We start from the raw sequence: 21,824 nt of genomic DNA on the forward strand, positions 1-21,824 counted from the left end.
TAACACACGGACCAAACCACACATTTTAGGGGTGTATATGAAAATGATAATCCATCAATGTTTTAACAGATGTTTATTTACGATATATTTCCATACACATATTTAATAAGTTCATTGATATTTGACATATCACCCTTCAAACAAATATTAGGGAAGCTGCTTCCACGCATCGACTTGGTAAATGCCGCTCACACCCCATTGCCTCGAGGTAAACAACGCATTCATGGTTTAACAACATGGCGGTTCAGTGAGCTGTGCTGGAATACACGTTTGGACATTAATCTCTAATTTGCAGTCTTTGCCAAATACTTAGTGCTGCATTTTCGGACAAATATATATTTTCATACTGCTGAAAGATAGATAACATATTTTCGGTGTCGAGTTGTCTGTTAACGTCAACAACAAAATGAGCAACATTTACATTCAAGAGCCTCCAACAAACGGAAAGGTGAGCGCCAGCTTGTTTGCCAGGGCTCCTGCAATTAGTTCCTCTGATGATCACAGTCTGCACGAAGTACAGTAAGCTGGCTAGCTAACGTTCTGCCAAGCAGACGTGTGGCCTTGGTATAAAGTGATATGCTTCTACCTTCTCAGGTTCTGATCAAGACCTCAGCTGGTGACATCGATATTGAGCTGTGGTCCAAAGAGGCACCCAAGGCCGCCAGAAACTTTGTCCAGTTATGCATGGAAGGTAAGGACTGGGTGCCTGATTTATATCTACTGGCAGGTTAAAACGCAAGGTCACTCAGCAGTACTGATGTACTTATAATGTATACTCAATCTTGGTTAACCCAGAACCCGGAATTCTGTCCGATTCTGTCTGTCCTCAGGAGATTAGTATACTCACCATTTCACTTTGCACACCAGCTTATTGTAAATGTGTACTGTTCTCTTCCACAGGCTACTATGATGGAACACCATTCCATAGAGTGGTGCCAGAGTTCATTGTCCAAGGAGGAGATCCCACAGGATCCGGGACGGGGGGAGAGTCCATCTATGGACGCCCATTCAAGGTCTCCCATCACCTTATTAACTCGCATCATGGTCACCCCCAAAACATTATAGGCTAGACATAAACTCAACTTTTCTACATGGAACCTTTGTCAACTCACCCATTGGGGCAGCAGGGTAGCCTAGTGGTTAGAGCGTTGGACTAGTAACCGGAAGGTTGCAAGTTAAAATCCCCGAGCTGACAAGGTACAAATCTGTCGTTCTGCCCCTGAACAGGCAGTTAACCCACTGTTCCTAGGCCGTCATTGAAAATAAGAATTTGTTCTTAACTGACTTTCCTAGTTAAATAAAGTTAAAATAAAATAAATAAAAAATAAAACTATGGTTTCAGACTTCCACTAACAATGTGACAGTGGGGCTGATTTTGGTTTTGCTGTTGGCTCTGTCCCCCGTTCCCAGGATGAGTTTCACTCCAGACTGCGTTTCAACAGACGTGGTCTGGTTGCCATGGCCAACGCAGGGCCCCATGACAACGGCAGCCAGTTCTTCTTCACCCTGGGTCGGGCAGATGAGCTCAACAACAAACACACCATCTTTGGAAAGGTAAAATGCCAAAAGAAGATCAATGCATCTTTATGTTTGGACAGCTTTTAGTATGCAGCATTTGTCCTGGAAGTTCATCTTCCTTTCCCCAATGCAGGTGACGGGTGACACAGTGTACAACATGCTCAGGTTATCCGAAGTGGAATGTGATCAGGAGGAAAGACCTTTAAATCCACATAAGATACGAACCACTGAGGTATGTATGTCTTGTTATGGGTTTACATCACACCCTAATATTTTATCACTTTGACCATTCATTTGTTTTTACATGTGTACCAATTCTGTCAGACTCTTGTTACTTTACGTTTTTTCAAATGTCTCTCTGCAGGTGTTACATTCTCCCTTTGATGACATCATTCCACGTGAAAGAAAAAAATCCAAAAAGGATGAAGACAAAAAAGAGGAAAGAAATCTCAGTCCAAAGCAACAAAGTAAGTGTTTAATTGTCTATTATACACACTTTCTCTGCTCCTCACTCTCAATCTGTTGCTGACTCGGAAGCGTGGTACTGCAGTTATGAACAGTCGGACTCTGGACCTATTTATTTTGTCAGGAACTTCAGTCTGTTGTCATTTGGAGAGGAAGCTGAGGAGGAAGAGGAAATGGTAACTCAAGTCAGCCAGGTGATTAGAACATGAGCGGTCTTGTTATTCTGCGCCTCAAATCAAACTCGCCATCTTTGTGCCATCCGTGTCATCCACACATTGTTTCTTTTCATCCAGACACTGAAGGGGAAAAGCAAAAGCAGTCATGACCTGCTGAAGGATGATCCGCTGCTGAGCTCTGTCCCAGCGGTCAACAAGTAAACACTTAAGATACCGTAGAGACACCATGCTCTGCTGCCTCAACTTACCTTGTTTGGAGAGTGAATGAATGGATATATTATTCATGTTTTTCTGAATCTATTTGTCTTGTGTTTGAAGGAAAAAAGCCAGAGGTGGGGCTGGAGAAGCAGCAGAGGTATGCTCTTATACCTTCATGGGGTCTGTTCAATCAACACACCATGCACCACATGTATAATGCACTCCGTTCCGCTTGTTGGGGAACACCTTTTCTCTTGAGCGTTCTTCATGCCTTCTCTCCTCTCTCGTATTCAGGGTGAGGATGATGAGGCTGCGGAGGGGGATGCGAATGGTGACGAAGAGGAGTATGACTCTGACGAGAGGCAGGAAATGAGGGAGAGGATCTCTAAGAAGCTGAAGAAGATGAAGGAGGATGAGAAGAAGAGTACCGATCCCAGCGAGGAGGACAGAGGAAAGAGGGCCAACCGCAGGTACATTACACTAAAATGACATGCCATCCATTCCATGCGGCCATTTATGCACCTTTTTAATTGGGGATTGTTGTTTAATCTAATAGCGGTGTTATCATTTAGGTTAATCGTTCATCAGTGTTCTGAGTTTAGGCCCCTTTTTGACTTTACCACATCTTTGATTAGAAACCTGACTTGGTGCCCAGCAGGTGGCGGTAGCGTACAAGAGAAAGTGATGTCGAATCTGTGATACAGTAGTTGTAATTCTTTAAACTGGCCATGGGGAGGCGTTGTAGCACTGCATGGACAAGGGAGCTCAGTCTGTCTATGCACTGGATATACTATTGCTTTAAAAGCCCCAACTCAATGTCCAGCTAGGTGACATTTTGGTTCAGTTCACAAGGAAATCCGTGATAAAAGAGACAGCTTTTCATTCAATCTGTTCTGATAGGTTTTCAAAGGTATCTTGTGATAACTGAGATGATGCACTATGACTGAACATACCAAAGGACCTCGTCGTAGAGATAGAGCAGTGTGATTCGGCTGCTTTGATGAAATAGCCATCATTAATCCTATGGACTGGCTATATCAGGCTACATACCAACACTGATAACTCAACAATGACTCCTTACTCCTCGCTCACTACTGTAACTAAGTACAGTCTTGACAAGATAATTGCAATGGCAAACGCCATCTCTGATTAAACACTGATTGTTGTAAAAATACATTTTAATGGCAATTACTTTTGGTAACCATGAATTAATTAATGAATCAGAGAGTCAGAGGTACTTATGCTGGGTGATTTCTCATGACAATATAACAAAAAATATCATGATTGTTAAGATTTTCAAGAAATGTAATCCATAGAAGAGTCCTTTGGAGGAAGGATTGTTGACATATATTTTACATTTGTATGTTTATAGCATAATTGTGGAAAAATGTATTAAAGTTGGTACATTTGGCCTTACCTAGGCCGCCTTTTAAAGCTGTAACATAGTAATGTGTGTTATAGATCTGCCATTTTCATTGAAAGCAAGTCTAAGAAGCGGTGAATCTGTTCTATGTGTGCTATTTCTATGCTTCCCGTTCTTTAAGTTAAGTTTTTGCTTCTTTTACTTACGGTTTTGAACACCAGCTGAAAGTCCAATATTTTTGGTTATGGAAATGATATTTCACAGCTTTTTAGATGGTACAGTGAATGATTATCTACATTATACTTGCTTGTTTAGTCACAACTAAAATTAAGCTGTTAGAATTTTTGCAACCAGGAAATGGCATAGTGATTTCTGCAAAATGCATCTCTTAAGATTCCATAATGTTTTCGTCTGCAGGTGCTACAAAGCAAACATGGTGTCATATGAAGCTTTACCTCTTGCTCTAATATGCGTAGTATTTTCATTTCAATAACAATTTCCTTACATTAATTAATGTTGAGAAATATTCACATGAATATTTAACATGAGCAATTTAGTATGCCTTTAGATTTGGAGAGAAAAAAGCTACACATTGTTGAACATAAAAGACTCTATTGACATATTGAAGTTCCAGCGAGTTTCAGATCTCTGCTAGTTTTAAAGATGTGGCCCATTTTTATATAGAGAAATTGGCATAGTAGACAATGTAACCAATCACAGCCCTCCTTTTTACTTGTATCATAGCACATCCTGTATCACCAGTAGAGGATAATTTTGACATTCACGCTGTTGTTAATGCTTAACATATTGGATCGTAACTCTAAAAGTAGAAGAGATCCCACTGTGGAATGTTGATCTGCCCGTAGAGTATATTATGTTCAACAATGTATATCATTTTGTTTTTTGCCAAATCTAAGATTTGGTGTTTTCGATTCATGTTTGTTTTTCAATATTCATAAATGCATATAGGAAAATTGTTATTGAAGTCTAAATGCTACTCATATTACGGTAAAGCTTCATATGACACCAATCTTTGCTTTGTAGCACCTACAGATGAAACATCATGGAATGTTTAAAGGAGGCCTGGGTAAGGCCAACATGTTCCAAATGTGGTCACAAAACTTCAATTCAATTCTTTCTCAATTAGGCTTTAAGATACACATGCCAAATATGTCAACATTCCTTCCTCTAAAGGACCATTCTACGAATTACATTTTGTGAAAATCCCCCAAATCATGGTCTTTCTTTGTTGTTGTTCTAGTCTCATGAGGAATCACCATGCTAGGGTGTTGATGAGGACTAGTGACACCCTCTCAGCCAAGCAGGACCCCCTCGCTGCTAACACACACTCACCTCGGGCCACTGGCCCCACATCAATGAACTCAGCCTGTCCACTGCAGCCAGGACCCGCTAGGTGGAAGAGAAATGCTGTCACCCGCACCACATGCCTTACTCCGCTGTAGTAGAGGCATCAGTCTGCCAACACTGTGTGAGAGCGAGCAAGCAAACAGGACTGAAAGAGAGTCAGACAGACAGATCGAGCCGGGCAGAGAGAACGGCTGTGACAGTTTTTGTAACCTCAAGGTTGTCGTCCAAAATCAGTTACCGGTGGAGGAAACATAGTGTTTTTAAAAGCATGTGACATGTTTGTCTCAATGCCACTGCTGATTACCACACAGCACCAGCCTTATCATAAACTGTTATCTAGCAGTGTGTTGTGTTACCTCTCAATTACCCAATGGGATAAGGACTCGGCACCGGCCCAGCCAGTCAGCTGTGTGTGTGCGCTCGTGCGTGTGTGCATGTGACTGACAGGTAGGCCGATGCAGACCGACTGTAGTATATTAAACACAAGCGTAGATCGTTTGGCTGTAGGCCTGTACCCCAGCACCGTGGTTTGTGTTGGCACAGAGTCAAAGGGAAGGCTGGTAGGTAGAGCACAGTGTTGGGCCGGGACAAAGGGGGCATTGTTGAAGAATCTCTCCTCTCTGTCTCTCTCTCTCTCTTTCTTTCCCCCTTTCTCTCTGAGATATTGTTTCAGACCACAAGAGTGTATTTTTATTGTTTGGCCCGCTGAGTAATTCCTTTCTGCTCAACTGCAGGGGATAAAACTGAAGGATGGTCGTGGGTGTTATCCAGCAGGTCTCAGGTGGAGACGTTAAAAGTCAAGTCTGAGACGACAGCGAAAATTAGGAATCTCGCGGAAAAAATATTTTTCAGATCTACACAAAACGTCTTTACCATATTGCCAGGCAATTGTTTCCCGTAGGTGCCAAGCGACCAGACAACATTCCATTTTCCTCAGCATCAAGTGACGTAATCAGTCTGAGGTGTTTTCACGAGATATCTCAAATCATAATGTATATTTACTATGACAGGATGGGAATTGAAGAGGGAACTGTAATTTGGTCCCGTCCATTAAAGGAGAGGGTAATAAACCTGGAAATCTCTCTAGAAATACTCGGACTGTTTGGTTGGGTGCGGACAGTTTTTACAACACCGGTATATACTTACCACATCATTATCCGTTATTGTATATCGACCCCATGATACAGCTATATATAGCTATATATCAATCCCTCTCACCTCCGCAGCATTCACCAGAGAGGGATCTGAGCTCAACACCTCGTCACCATTCCTATTGATTAAATCCGGTCTCTATATGAAATGCCTGGGGCCTCTTTGCGGGAGTTTATAAAAAAAATATATATATATATATATATATATATATATATATATATATATATATATATATATTGAAGTGAGTCCCAAAAGCAGTGCATGTGGTAGCCGACTAGCCGCCACTTTTGTTAAACCCGACGGGGCATGACTGGGGAAGCAAAACGCTTCCATATGGCTCTGGGACACAGCCTTAGTTGACTGGCTCTGCCAACAAGACCCTGGCTCTCTTGCGCTCTCTCTTTCTCTTCTCTTTCTCTCAGGCGTGCACTCTCTCTGCCTTTCTCTCTCTCCATTTACACTGAGTCTACCAAAAATTAGGAACACCTTCCTAATATTGAATTGTACCCCCCCCCCCTTCCATTTTGTCCTCAGAATAGCCTCATTTCGTCAGGGTATGGACTCTACAAGGTGTCGATAGCGTTCCACAGGAACTGTCGGGCGGGAAAAACCCAGCAGCGTTGTTGCAGTTCTTGACACGAACCTGTGTGCCTGGCACCTACTCAAAGGCACTTCAATCTTTTGTCTTGCCCATACACCCTCTGAATGGCACATATAGACAGTCTATGTTTTAAAAAAGGCTTAAAAATCCTCCTTTAACAAGCCTCCTTCATCTGTACTGATTTGAATTGGATTTAACAAGTGACATCTATAAGGAATCATAGCTTTCACCTGGATTCAGCTTTTCAGTCTGTCATGGAGTGGGCAGATGCTCTTAATCTTTTGTATACTCGGTGTATATCTCTCTTATCTATCTCTCCCTGTCTTTCCCCTCTTCTCATTGCCTGGTCGTTCTTGAGAGATTAGCCCTGAATTCAACCCCAAATCAGGAAGAAACAACTCCTGTCAGGCCCAATGTTTAACCATGACCTGTCTTTTTCCAATCTTAATCATGTTTTAACTGAGAAATATCCTTGTTTGGGCCTTTTAAGGTCTAGGCCTGTGAGCCAGTCCAGGGGGTTGTGTGTGTGTGTGTGTGTGTGTGTGTGTGTGTGTGTGTGTGTGTGTGTGTGTGTGTGTGTGTGTGTGTGTGTGAAGAAAAGTCTATAATGACTGTTGATCTTTAACAGATTGAGATGTGGCCTTTTCCTGACTGACTAGGTGACTGATGACCTGGTCACCAAGACGACCCAGTACCTCTCCCGAAGGAGGGTTGGCCAGACCGTTGTTGTTTCACTAGACGGTCCTTCAGCAGACAATGGAACTCACAATTAACTGGGACAACATACACCAATTATCTAAGCCCAAGTGGTCTTACACTGGACACCAAACGCACAAACACATACAAAAGTGTCACGGTGTGGCTAATTGGCTGCACCTGTTTGTTGTGATTGGTCATAACCCAGGGGGTCTCTCAGAGAAAGGTAATGGGAATCAGGAAGCACTGGACTATCTAGTGGAGAACCGCTGTAGACAATCCAGTTCCTGGCAGCAGGGTCCTGTGTGTTTTGGAACTGACAGGTCTACACATCTCTGCTGGCCCGACCTTGCATGTCTATCCAGCACGGAGCACTCTCTGTCTTCGTCTTTCTCTTGCTTTCTCTGTCTTTCGCTCTCTGTCTCTCTCTTCCCTCTTTCTCCATCTGTCTGTCTCTCTCTCGGGAAACAGATCTGTGTGTTTAGGACTCTTTATGTGTTTGATGGGCTGGATGGAATGAAGAACCTGTGGGGAATTTAGCCTACTTGGTAGGAGAGGGATAGACAGATTGCTTCTCTCCTTCTCTGCACAGTCATGCAGATTCTTGTCTGTGGTGCTGTGGTCAGATTCCTCCTCACCGTCCTGCTTGGCTTTGAACCAAGCCGAAGCTCGAATCCACTCTGTGATGCTTGCCTACGGAGCATCAAGGGGAACTGCCCCTCCCTACCTTCAGTCTATGCTCAAACCCTACACCCCATCCCGAGAACTCCGTTCTGCCACCTCTTGCCTCTTGGCCGTCCAACCCCTACAGGGGGGTCAGCCCCCGCTCAGGCCAGTCAAAGCTTTTCTCTGCCCTGGCACCCCAGTGGCGGAAAGGGCTTTCCCCTGACAGCATAGTCCCTGCCCGTGTTAAGGACGTGTCCGAAGCCTTAACTCTTCAAAGAATATATATTTTAAATAAGACATCATATGTACTTTATTATGATATGTGGTTGTCCCACCTAGCTATCTGAAGATGAATGCACCAAATGTAAGTCGCCCTGGACAAGAGTGTCTGCTGCACAAGAGTGTCTGCTGCACAAGAGTGTCTGCTGCACAAGAGTGTCTGCTGCACAAGAGTGTCTGCTGCACAAGAGTGTCTGCTGCACAAGAGTGTCTGCTGCACAAGAGTGTCTGCTGCACAAGAGTGTCTGCTGCACAAGTGTGTCTGCTGCACAAGTGTGTCTGCTGGATGACTCGAATGTAAAGGTTTAGATGTTGTTGTCATCCCACTGTCTGTCATCCCAATCTCTCTGGTATACCAGCGGCCTGGTTTAGACTGCTGCGCTGAGGGATTGGGATCCCTCCTGTTCTCTGTCTGTCTGTGCTGTGCTGTGGGTTCCTCTCCGGCGCTGGCGGAGTTCGAGAGAGAGAGAGAGAGAGTGACTGACTGACTGACTGGGCCGTAGCCAGTCACTTTGTGTGCTTTCTTTATGAAAAGTAAATCATCCACAGCACCCTGGGTTTCGCTTATTTGAATTGTCTGAATGAGCGACAATCGCTGGCAGCCCCTGAGAGGCCGAAAGCCGCCTGGCCCAGCAGAGAGGAATGACGAAGACCTGTTCCTACTTCAATCTGCTCAGAAAAGAGGAGAGGGAGGACATTTAATGTAGATAGGCTGGTCCGAGACATGCGTCTCTCGCTCTCTCTCCTCTCTTCTGTCTCTCTCTCTTTCCCCTCCTTCTCCTCCTTACAGTGTTGCGGGATGACAGTCCCACACAGGTGGGGAGGTGCTGCTGAATGGCTGGCATTGTGCTCCGGTTGGGAAGGAGGGATGAAGGAGGTGGAGTGGAGGATGGATGTCTCTTGACTCCCCCCAGCTGATAGATCTGAAGGAGGGAGGGAGTCAGAGAGAGCGAGGGCACACTCTGGCATCTCGTCAAAGCCTGGTCTCATTAACACACTCTGTGTGTGTGTGTGTGTGAGAGAGAGAGGCTGGGATGGTCCTGCTAACAGAAGGCCACTGTATTCACTACTGTGTTATTTTTCATCTGGCTAAATGAATACCCATGGAGACCTCCCCTTGGGCTGGTTGAAACTAGTGCTCACCTTGTGGTGTTTCTGCTATTTTTAACTGTACTGCTCTGCTCTGGCTCATTCTCATTTATTAGCAGTTCTGTTTTGGAGGCCGTTTGTGACAGCTTGCCACTTCTTGAAATCTGATTTTGCGTATTTACTCCGAATATATGCGCATTTATATATAGCCTCTATGCAGGCAACAAGGCCGTAGCCAGGGTCTGAGTTTCAGTGAGGTCCGATGGGAGCCTCACATTGGTAACGTTATCACGTTGGTTGCTGTATCTACAGCCACCTCAGTCCATCTACAAACACATAGTCTATTAGCTATACGATTAGCCGCTTCACATGAACTCAGCACTTTGATTAAAAACTATCATTTTAATACGTACAGAGAGATCTGTGAGGGGGTTAATAAAATACTTTTCCTGCTAATGTCGATGTCCGCGCCCCAGTGGAAATCTAATTAGCATAATAAAAGAAATCTCCGTTAAAATATTTGTTTTGCTTTGCATGCGTCTCAGTCCACCGCATCCGTCTCGGTCTCACTTCCGCATCTGCGGTGGAAGGTGACAGAGCGAGAGCGGCGTTTCAGACCATGAGACCGGTTCTTCTCACAAAATCGTCTGTAGCGTCCGAACGGTTTGACCTGCACACGATTATGACTATGGAAAGATGAGATTCTCACAAAGACGATGGTGTTCTGCTCTACGACCCCCACAAGCGTCTTGGGACTTGTCTGAAGTCTGTACAGCCGATCTGCCAACTTCTGTCTGTTAGCGTCCCAACAGTTTGGGCTGCACACTAATATGACCCCTCTGTGGAAAGGCAAGACACTCACCTGCACACACATCTCTGGGCCTCACAAGACTCCTCTGAAGGTCCCCTGGTACCAATGGAAAGAAAATGAATGGGAGTATAATGTATACAGTATGGAAACTGTTTAGTGTCAAAAATAAGGGGTTAAATACATGTCAAATCGCTCAGATATAGGACAGACACTTTACAGTAAACTTATTTTTGGATATCTTTTGGGGGGGGCGCTATCTGTTGTTCCATGTAGTGAATCTGTTCTTCAATGCATTTGAATGGGCTAATAGCAGTAAAGCCAAAAATAAATGTTCATCGAGCCAAAAATAAATGTTCATCAAATAATTTTTTCAATACAAAAAGGTATACTTCAAGGGGTGTGAATTCAAAATCAAGGAGCAAAATGTAAACAATTCCATATGGTTTAGTAGAACCCTCCCCGCTTAAGACAGAGCTTAGACTCTTATTTAACAAAAGGTAAACAAATACGTTTGCTTTGCATAACGTTGTTGTTGTTGCAGTTTAACTAAGTTCCTGCATTTCTACACGTTTTGTCATGGATTGAGGAGTCATTTTTGCTATTTTAAAAGCTGATTTACTGCAATTCTACACATTCTCCCATGACTTAGGGCATGTTAATATGATATTTGAGGGAGCGTGACAAACAAAATCAATGGGGGCCCTTTGGAGGTTAGGGCGCGTGCCTTGACTGCCCGGTCGGTAATTCGGCCATGATTACAAGTTTAGATAGCTGGCTAGACTAATTTAACAATCTAAACATCTTAACTGACACGGGCTAATTGAGTGACTGTCAGTGAATGACAAATAGCAGACTGCTGATGCACAACCAAGTTTCGAAATTGCACCTTGTGTATTCTACTATTCTAACTTTTGGAGGGAGGTGACACCATTCTTCTGCAAGAAATTCCATCATTTGGTGGTTTGTTGATGGTGGTGAAAAACGCTGTCTCAGGCACCGCCGCCCCATAAGTGTTAAACTAGGTTGAGATCTGGTGACTGAGACACAGGCAGCTCATTTCTGATTTCCCCACCCCCCACAATTTGGTCACATCAGATGTTTTTCATGTCAAATCTTCTTCAGAGCTGATCTGATTGGTCAAAAGACCATTAGTGATAAAAAGATCAGAATGGGACTGCCTGTGTAAACACACACACACACCAGTTAGCCTGGCGGGTAGGAGCATTGGGCCAGTAACGCAAAGGTTGCTGGATCGAATCCCAGAGCTGACAAGGTAAAAATCTTTTGTTCTGCCCCTGAGCAAGGCAGTTAACCCCAAGTTAACTGCTCCCCGGGGCGCCGATGAGGTGGATGCCGATGAAGTCAGAGGGGTTGAGTTAAATATGGAAGACGCGTTCGGTTTAACTCGTTCAGTTGTACATACTGACTTGGTGTCCCCCTTTACCTTACCCTTTAAACCCCCTATGCTCCTTTGAGACCTCTGAGATCTCTTCTTCTAGCTGCGTGGAAGCACCTGCTTTCAATGTACTTTGTGTTTACTCAAGTGTCTCCTTTATTTTGGCAGTTGCGTTTATGAGGCTATAGTATAGGCTCAGAAGTTTTAAATTTTATTTCTACTTCTCATAAAATAATATAGAATTAATTTCATGTTTTATTACACTCACATAGCAGTCAATAGAAACTGAATTCCATGAGCGTTTGAAGATGTCTCCAGCGATCTTAACTCAGTGACTCATTAATTAAATGACAGCAGTGCGGGTGACCTCTTTCACCGATCTGTTCTTGATTTAGGTACTGTCAGTTGGTTTTGTCACCTCGGTTCAGTCAGCTGACAGCGAATTCGGTACCTAGCTGTGGTCGGGACAGGGTGAGTAGTGCCTCTTTGTAACTGGAGTATCCTCCGGGCACTTTTGTCTTAGGACTCTCAATGCAGGCGGCTGTCAAGTCAACCAGTCTTGTCAAAAAATGGTGACTTCATCAATACTGTAAGGCCTGATTCCATTTAGTCGTTTGGCCGTTTGTTTGGTTGATAGGCTGCTGGTCGAACAAAATTTCTTTAGTCGAGCAGTAGCAAAGAAAATATGTATTTTCATGGTGTACAAGACACCTGTCTGATTCGCGCCTGTCTGAGTGAACTAAATCATTGTGGAGGTCATGGGGATGACACAGTCCATCACTGTAAGACATGTGCACATTCAATTGTATATGGTTATTAGAGGTCGACCCATTATGATTTTTCACACCGATACCGATTTATTGGAGGACCAAAAAAGCAGATACTGATTAATCGGACAATTTTTTTATTTTTTTATTTTTTTAATATATTTATATATACATTATATTTATATATATATACATTTTATTCATTCATTCATTCGAGTCCCTGGCGGCGTAGTGTGTTACTGATGGTAGGCTTTGTTACTTTGGTCCCAGCTCTCTGCAGGTCATTCACTAGGTCCCCTCGTGTGGTTCTGGGATTTTTGCTCACCGTTCTTGTGATAATTTTGACCCCACAGGGTGAGATCTTGCGTGGAGCCCCAGATCGAGGGAGATTATCAGTGGTCTTGTATGTCTTCCATTTCCTAATAATTGCTCCCACAGTTGATTTATTCAAACCAAGCTGCTTACCTATTGCAGATTCAGTCTTCCCAGCCTGGTGCAGGTCTACAATTTTGTTTCTGGTGTCCTTTGACAGCTCTTTGGTCTTGGCCATAGTGGAGTTTGGAGTGTGACTGTTTGAGGTTGTGGACAGGTGTCTTTTATACTGATAACAAGTTCAAACAGGTGCCATTAATACAGGTAACGAGTGGAGGACAGAGGAGCCTCTTAAAGAAGTTGTTACAGGTCTGTGAGAGCCAGAAATCCTGCTTGTTTGTAGGTGACCAAATACTTATTTTCCACCATAATTTGCAAATAAATTCATTTAAAATCCTACAATGTGATTTTCTGGAATTTTTTCCCTAATTTATTCTGTCATAGTTCAAGTGTACCTATGATGAAAATTACAGGCCTCTCATATTTTTAAGTGGGAGAACTTGCACAATTGGTGGCTGACTAAATACTTTTTTGCCCCACTGTATATAAAATACACATTTTGAAATTGTGACCAATCGATTGGTTGAAAGAACAGACGACTGTTGGTCAAACAAAAACATTTTTTTTCAGGAACACGCCCTACAATACTGTCATCCCTACAGACAGGCGGATGGGGGCAGAGTAGTTAGTTTACCTGTGTGCTGCTGACAGAAACAATATAATCTCCAGTGTCAGTCTATCAGTGTGTTGCAGTGTTGGAGGGCTCTGTGTGGAATGTGCTGAGCCCCCAGGAGTGAATGAACAGGTGTTGCTGGCTGGCTCTCTTCCCTCCTCGTTCCCGTCCTCTCTGGCCTCTCTCCTTTATTGGCACGGGGGTCTGCCCGCGGCACCATTGTTTGGCAGTTGCCTTGGAGATGTCTCTCTTGTTTTGCAAATTGCAGCGTGTCAAGGCAAGCCGAAAATGATCACTCAGTCAGAAGTGTGTCCTCCCCTCCCTCCCAGTAAAATATATAGCCTATGGTCTGTCTTCATTTCAAACTCCAAAGATCTCTGTGCTGATAAATCTGAGCTTGTGTAGTTACCGTATCAACAGCTAGCAGGCCCAGAGCTGTTTTGCCCAGTTAAGCTGATTGTTATCGAGGTGTACAGAACAAAGCAAATTCGGTGGTCAGCAAACATTATACTGTTCGTTCGTCTCCTCCATCTTGAGCTCATGTGATCTGACCTTACCCACTGCCTTAGCTACACATGTTTACATACAGTACTTTACCTTAACTAACTCCTCAGCTTTGACCTTCCCTTAACTCCTCATGCCGTAGTCCACTCAGCCCGGCTCCCCAGAACGAGCTCTTAGACGAGCTCTGAGACACCGGGAGACACAGAGAGATGGATGTGAGACTGAGACGGGACACTGGGCAGGCGACAGTCTTCAAAGGCCTCCGGCAGAGTTCCAGGATGTCTCCTGTCTACCACCTCAGCTCTGACAGTGTCTCTGCCTGATAGGCAGGGGAAACATACCAACAACCCCATGCCCGAACTGTGTCTGAGGCTCACAGAGCTCAAGTACCTCCTATACCTGTGACCCAAGAAAGGGAAAACATACCAGCACCATGTCTGGCTGGCTGTGTGTCTGAGACTCACATACCTAAGCCCCTAAAGAGGAGAAATAACATTGACAAACCAACACCATGTCTAGCTGTGTCTGGGTCACGCATACAGTACCTTATAGGCCTCCAATACCTGAGCCCCTACTTAGAGCCAGCAGGGAGCCCAACATGGAAGAGACACAGCGGGATCTAGTCGACCACAATAATACATTTTACAAGGTCAATATATCAGACGTCGCTAAGTTTGATGACCCCCCCCCCCCCCTAAGGAGCAATGGAGGGGTGAAGGAGAGCTGGGGAAGTACAGAATGAGGAACAGAAGGTGGGGAGAGAGAGTAAAAAAAGGTGTTCAGAGAAACAAAGGCAGCCATTGTTTGGAGAGATGCTTCCTGGACGTGTTTCTGAAGTTCACCTGTGTTGCCTACCCGTGTTACCTGTGCTCTGCAAAAGGACCCAAACAGAGCTGTCAGGCTTTGTATAAATATTATTGTCTCCCAACATCAGATAGCTGGTCTGTACTTAGCAGCCTCTGTCTGTCAGTCATGTTAAAGGGAACAGTATGAGGAGGATTGTTGGCATGGGGAGCAGACTTCCTCTCTATCCTCTCCTTTCCTCTCCCTCTCCTAGCTGGGCTTTGGGCAGCCAGCCAGCAGAGACCTCCGCTTACACCCAGGATTTCTGGACCTGGGTCCGGACCTGGGTCTGGACATGCCTTGGCCTCAATGGCTTAACTTTAATCACTGTTCCAGGTCTCCTCATTCAGGGTCAGAAAGGCCGGACAATCACACTTGAACATTTGCAGTGTATGAATGTGCATTTGTGCTCAGCACAGTAATTGAGGCATACACTTTATTTATAGATCCACTACTTCCCGCTGCTTATGTCTTCTTGAAGTCTGTTCCCCTCTGTCTGAGGTCTGAGTATTTTGGGCTACTGTATCATTGGTAAGTGTCATTTCAGGTTTATAGCCTCCCATGAAATTGAAACACATTTGAGTCCATCTGAAGGTAACACCCCTCGGTGTTGTATTACTGTAATTGCAGTCTATATAAATACATGTAGGAAGCAAGTTATGATAAAGGAAGCGACTCAAATAAATGATTGTTTTGCGAAGGGTACGACTATAGCCAGCCAGCCACAGTTTTTAAAAACCAACCGAGGACATGCCCTTTTAAACTGGGAACAAATTGGAGGCAATTTGGTGCCAGTTTCCCCAGTCTCAAGCACTTCATCGAGTTCATTTGGTCCACGGCCGCAGTAGGGATCAGTGACTTGTTACTCAGAGAGAGATGGACTTTTCTCTGCAGGGGTTTTATGGGGCTGTGTTGTACCCACTCAACCACAACATCCCTTCTAGTGGTGCCAGAACCCTGGACTGCCTGGAAGGCCGCGTGAACACTCCTCATAATAAGGCGCCACTCGATTTATTGGAGCTCGTTTTTTAGTGTACATATTTCAACCCTCAAACTGTATAGAAGCGCTGCCTATGATCATTGTGTGTTTTTTTTTCTTTTTTTTCCCGTTTTTTTTAAACATTTAAATGTTCATTTTACGACAGCTCAGTGCTCTCACACACACTCCCACATGCTAATTGCGTTGTGAGAAGCTTGAAGTAGGTAACTTGGAACAATACGTGTTTGTTTGTCAAGACCCAGAACAGTGGACTGCTGTAGAAAGTTCTGGATAAATACATTGGAATTTAAGCTATGACTTTTGACCACGTCACGGAAAAGTCAAATGCACCTGGGTTCCCCGATCGCAGTAGCGTTTGCTCTCTTCAGTCAGTCTGATTTGCTGTAGAGCCATCTGTAGTAATTCAGACGACTTTCGTTTTTTTTTTCCCGGTATATTTTGAGGCTGTCACCTGCAGTGTATACCTTGTGTTGATCTGTGGTTTACTTGAATGTTAACTCCTCTGTTCCCTTTCCAGCGACGAGCTGCGTCAAGAGGCTCGCCAGTTGAAGAAGGACCTACTGGCCATCAAAAAGAGGAGGGAAGACATCGCCAATCCTCCAAAGAAGGAGGAGGAAGGCGAGGGTATGTCACTACATCAACTACTGTTTTAAATACCTTGCAGGTACCACTTTATAAATGGTTTATGAAAGGATTTTCTACAAACTTTATAGACTGTTAAAAACAACGACTTACCTACTCACCCTTTATACTCGTTATATGTGAAGTGTTACCCAAAGTCATTTTCTCTATGTGATCTAACACAGAGGATATCCTCCATCTCCATGAGGTACAGTATTTCTTCTCTGGGCCACATTCTCCTGTAATGGCTATGTATGTAGCCAGACAGTCCTCTCGTCTCTGACAATTAAGGCGGACGTCAACTTCTAGTTTATTCTACCCAAGGCTCTGCTTTTTTTTTTTTTTTTTTTTAATTACGTAAATTGCTTGAGCAACAAATTACTGAGTTGCCTACCCCCTTTGGTTAAAAACCAAAGCCCTTGCCGTAGGTTGGTCTTCAGCTTTGCTTAAAGTGACAAGGCGACTAAGTGGGTGTTTTTTTACCACACAGTCCTGCAGCCTCCCGTAATACCGCCTGTCTCCCGAGTGTTTTGTCGGTACACCCACCGATAAAGAAACACATATTTTTGGACAATCATGAAAACCACGTTGGCTCAGAGTTAAGTACGACTGAGAAGCTCAAAACGTTGTTTTGCAACAAAACCAATGGTCCATGTGGTCTTGTGGTGGCATAAATGCCAAACGAACAGGGGGGGTCACCGCAAGGCGCATTTAAGTTCATGAGATATTGAGATGCTCTCATCATCTCCTAGACACTGTTTGTCTTTTTTCCCCCGACACTGCCTCTTACTCAGTGCTTACCACATGGTGGGTACTCGACTCAGAACCCACTATTAGGTCTCAACTGAGACTGGATCCCAGCTAGAGACGTTTCTGTTTAGGCCTACTTGGCAGGTCACAGGGAAACACAAAAGCTTCAGTTCAGGTAAGTCACAACAGGTAGGTCAGTGTAGATGTGGTTATCCAGCCGGATGCTGTAACCGGTGTTAACCAGGAGGCCTTTATGTGTGTCTCCGGCTGGGCAGCAGCCTCTTTGAACGCTCCTCTCATTACGTGAATGTGTTGGACGTGAGGCTTCATTCAGCAGGATGGAATGTGTAGAAGAGAAGTCACGGGCCAGCGGACTCTGCAGGGGGGCAGATGTCTGCTTAAACACTGAATCCTGAGACTCGGCTGAGGGAGAGGAATGCACTGTTGCGTGGTGTGGTGGGTTAGATACTGAAGGAGGTGGTTTTATCTCATTCTCATCATTCTGGATGGATGGTGACTTTGGGTTTAAAGCGGTGAAACAGCTACTGCTTCACATTTTGGCTGCACCCTACAGAGGTTGGAACCTAAATGAATCTCCAATAGTTTAGTTCTGAACCGAACCATATATATACTGTTCCAACCAGCAAAATAATGCTCTGAACCGGTTCGAACCCCCCCAGAGGCTTGCTATGGAGCAGGCTAGCTATAGCTCAGTGAGTTGTTTACATACGCGATGGAAAGAGAAGTGTAGGACATGATATACAACTTACATTTTGCAGGTGGGGAGAGTGAGAGGGTGGAGGAGGAGGCTTGGCTTGAAGTGCTGGGAATCTTGTTATGACATGCATTATCTGAATTAGGCCCACAGAGCTATACCTACGGAGGAGCGGCTTCTATGGAGGAACTTTGAATGTCTTTGAACTTCAGAGTCGGCTAACGTTGGACCAGAGCTATCTAGCTAACAAGCTTGTGTGTGCACAGCGGCACCAGAATCAATAACACGTGAAATGTGATAACTATAGTATCCCTAACTAGCGTTGAAAAAGTTAAACCCTTTCTTCTTTAATTAAACATCTCTCCCTATATTCTGAATCAAACTTGCAACATTAGTAGGCTACAGCTGTGCTTCAGAGTGGGAGGGGCAGGTAGCCGACACACACACTGGCAAAGATGTTCAGCTGGCAGGCAGACACTGGATGAAGTTTCTGATTGACAGAGGCATGACTTTGCATAGGCGCTTTGTTGCGTTTTTCTTTGTGAAACTAGAAAAAAATACCCGGAACATAAAATGTTATTAACCGGATCCTATGCTTTCAAAAATAAGTTATTTTCCGGAACGGTATAGATCACTTTCGTTCCCTGTTCTGGTTCTGTTCCTTGAAAAATAATTATTTTCAGTTTTTTTTTTTAACCGGTTCCGATCCCTGGCCATATATGGTTTACTGACCTCTTTTGAACACCAGAGCCCTATTTGGTCTGATCAAAACTAGTGCACTATATAGGGCGTAGGTTGCCATTTCGGATACAGATTTTGTTTTCACTTTTAACTTTGCTGTTACTAAAAAAACTAAATCACTGTGACCTAGTAAAGGTCAGTAAGTCTTGTTTTATTAATAAAATCTACTCACTCTAAAGCTGCCTGGTCAGGCAGGTTTCTGCCCTACTTTCTCTAAGGATTAGTGTGGGCTCAGGAAAACCTTTTGACCTTCAAACAGCTTTGAATAGGGAGGCTGTTGTACGTCACTGTCCTCACATTGAATGCCTCGATGGGGCCAAAAATCTCACCCCCCACAGCCTGACCTCTGAGCAGCGGTCAATTCCAAAGAAGCTCAGATGCAGCTGTGGTAGGTTTGACTGTAGTCTCTAGGGAAAGGGAATTTAGAGGGTAAACTTGCTGACTTTGTGTTTCTGTATCATCATTACCTCACCGGTCTGCTATTAAGACAGAGACATCACTTCCAAAACATACGTACACGGACGTGCACTTCAATACACTCAACATTCCTCACATTCATGTGGCAAATAAAATGGGTATTGTTCTTTTACGCTTTCAAAAGAGACAGGACATTTGGACAGGACCATTAGACCCATAGACGTTTTGAATTTCTGTTAGCAGAAGACTGGTGTGTTTGCAAAGCCCTTTGCCCTCAAATGTTTTCTAAGCGCTTTTGATTAATTAAAGTGTGACCGAACGGTTTGCGGAAAAAACAAACAAATCTAATCTAGATTGTTTTCTTAGCTTGCCAAACACACTATTGATAAATACACACAAGAAGACTGAAGTGTTCTAGATTCCTCTTTGTCCTATTTTTTATGAGAATGAAATTGCAGAGGATGGAATTCTGATCCTGCTTGTGCACATGTTGTGCTTGGACGGAGTCCTCCACAGCGGCGTCCCAAATGGCACCCTGTATAGTGCACTACTTTTGCCAGAGCCCAAAGGGCTCTGACCAAAAGTAGTGCACTCTGTAGGGAATAGGGTGCCATTGGGACACACAGCCCTCTGTTACTTGGCCAAGACAGGTCATGGACCGTTTGGAGGAGGCATGTTCACCATGTACTCAGCAATCGCCAACGAAATACCAGGAAAAAACAAGAAAAGGGAGCTCCATCATATCTATCTGGGACGGTTAGGTTAATGTTAGTAGCAGACGAGAGCCTGAAGTATAATCACTGAGTTTGTAATTGTCAGAATATAATAAAAATGTAATTTTTCTCTGATCTGAAATGCCTTGCCTATATCTAGCAGTAAGATTCCCATTTGAACCGTTTGAACTTATCGCTTTCATTTATCATGGAAAATATTGTATATTAAGTTCATGTTTATTTGAAATGAGCTAAAAACCTATTGCCATGTATGGCATTGTCCTAAATGAGGTATTGTTCTAAATTAGTTATTGTCCTAAATGAGGCATTGTTCTAAATGAGTTATTGTCCTAAATGAGGTATTGTTCTAAGTATGAGTGGAAGCTATTTTGACAGGCTACTGATCTGATCCCAGCCGCTAACCCTGCAAACAATAATGAGTCGTTTGGACATCAAGAATTTGTCAACTAAAGTTGTCAGGACGTTGTATCATGGTCCACTAACTGGTTCCCAGTTGGTCCCGGGAACTAACACACCAAAGGTGCTTTTAATATAGTCTTTTCAACTTACATATTTGACTCTCTTTGACATTCATGATTACATTGTATATGTTTATTCATACAGTAATTATTATTTAACATTTCCTCACATGGGATTTGAACTCGTGTCTTGGTTCACGGAATTCTGATCTTCCTGCTATGCCACCACGTCTGTATCAATGACTGATTTCATCTGTAGGGGTTTTCCTACACTTTTTGTACTTCAAAGTCAATCTCAGCTCTGTTAAATGCACTGAAGAAAAGAACGAGTATATTTATCATAGTGATTCAGGAGAAACATTAAAACAGAATAATATTTCCCCCACCAACATTAGACAACTATACAGAAACCCCTCACATTGCTGAAATAAGTTAATTAAATCAATGAGAGAATAGTCGGAAATAACTGATAACAAAAGAGTGTCATCTGCACTGCTATTGTAATTAAGTGCTGTGTTGGATTATAATTAATTAATGTGTAGGGGACTGCTGAATTATTGTAATTGTGTTGAATCTATATATTTTATTTATTTTTAACCCATTTTTCTTCCCAATTTTGTGGTATCCAATTGGTAGTTGCAGTCCTGTCCCATCGCTGCGACTCCTGTACGGACTCGGGAAAGGAGAAGGTCGAGAGTCATGCGTCCTCGGAAACACAACCCAGCCAAGCCACACTGCTTCTTGGCACAACGCCCGCTTAACCCGGAAGCCAGCCGCACCAATGTGTCGGAGGAAACACCGTACACCTGGCGACCGTGGTCAGCTTGCATTGCGCCCGGCCCACCATAGGAGTGCAGGTGCACGAAGGGACAGGAACATCCCAACCGGCCAAACCCTCCCATAACCCGGACGACGCTGGGCCAATTGTGCGCCGCCCCATGGGTCTCCCGGTCGCGGCCAGCTGCTATGCAGTGCCTTAGACCACTGCGCCACTCGGGAGGCTGGGAAATTATACAGACTTTGTGCCACGACAGAAAGATCAGTATTCCCCAAATCAAGAAGTTGTGAGTTCAAATCCAAGTTGGGGTCATATTGAAAAGACAGTACTAAGTGTTCATGTCAAATGTAATCCTATTGTCATTTGTCCCCAGGACAAACGGGGAACTAGACTAAACCATCAGGGGACCATGACACAACTTCCCAAGAACATTCAGGGGACCTTCACGAGACCATGATACTGCATGTCTGGCAGACATATCAGTGTGGATGACGGATCACCACCTCAAGCTGAACCTCGGCAAGACGGAGCTGCTCTTCCTCCCGGGGAAGGACTGCCCGTTCCATGATCTCGCCATCACGGTTGACAACTCCATTGTGTCCTCCTCCCAGAGCGCTAAGAACCTTGGCGTGATCCTGGACAACACCCTGTCGTTCTCAACTAACATCAAGGC

At 44.0% G+C, this 21,824-nt stretch overlaps 1 protein-coding gene across 1 annotated transcript in view; it reads left to right on the top strand.

The window, feature by feature from the left end:
* Nucleotides 1–214: 214 nt before the first annotated feature.
* LOC135517687 (spliceosome-associated protein CWC27 homolog) overlaps nucleotides 215–21,824 on the top strand; it is a 50,152-nt gene continuing 28,542 nt past the window's right edge. Inside the window, 12 exon segments of the mRNA XM_064942201.1 lie at nucleotides 215–448; nucleotides 595–691; nucleotides 901–1,013; nucleotides 1,411–1,554; nucleotides 1,652–1,750; nucleotides 1,883–1,952; nucleotides 1,955–1,985; nucleotides 2,108–2,177; nucleotides 2,277–2,356; nucleotides 2,478–2,514; nucleotides 2,652–2,827; nucleotides 16,455–16,561. Coding sequence (XP_064798273.1) covers nucleotides 407–448; nucleotides 595–691; nucleotides 901–1,013; nucleotides 1,411–1,554; nucleotides 1,652–1,750; nucleotides 1,883–1,952; nucleotides 1,955–1,985; nucleotides 2,108–2,177; nucleotides 2,277–2,356; nucleotides 2,478–2,514; nucleotides 2,652–2,827; nucleotides 16,455–16,561 — 1,066 coding nt within the window. The 5' untranslated portion in view covers nucleotides 215–406.

The sequence above is a fragment of the Oncorhynchus masou genome, chromosome 28, assembly GCF_036934945.1.
Source record: "Oncorhynchus masou masou isolate Uvic2021 chromosome 28, UVic_Omas_1.1, whole genome shotgun sequence".
Lineage (NCBI taxonomy): Eukaryota > Metazoa > Chordata > Actinopteri > Salmoniformes > Salmonidae > Oncorhynchus > Oncorhynchus masou.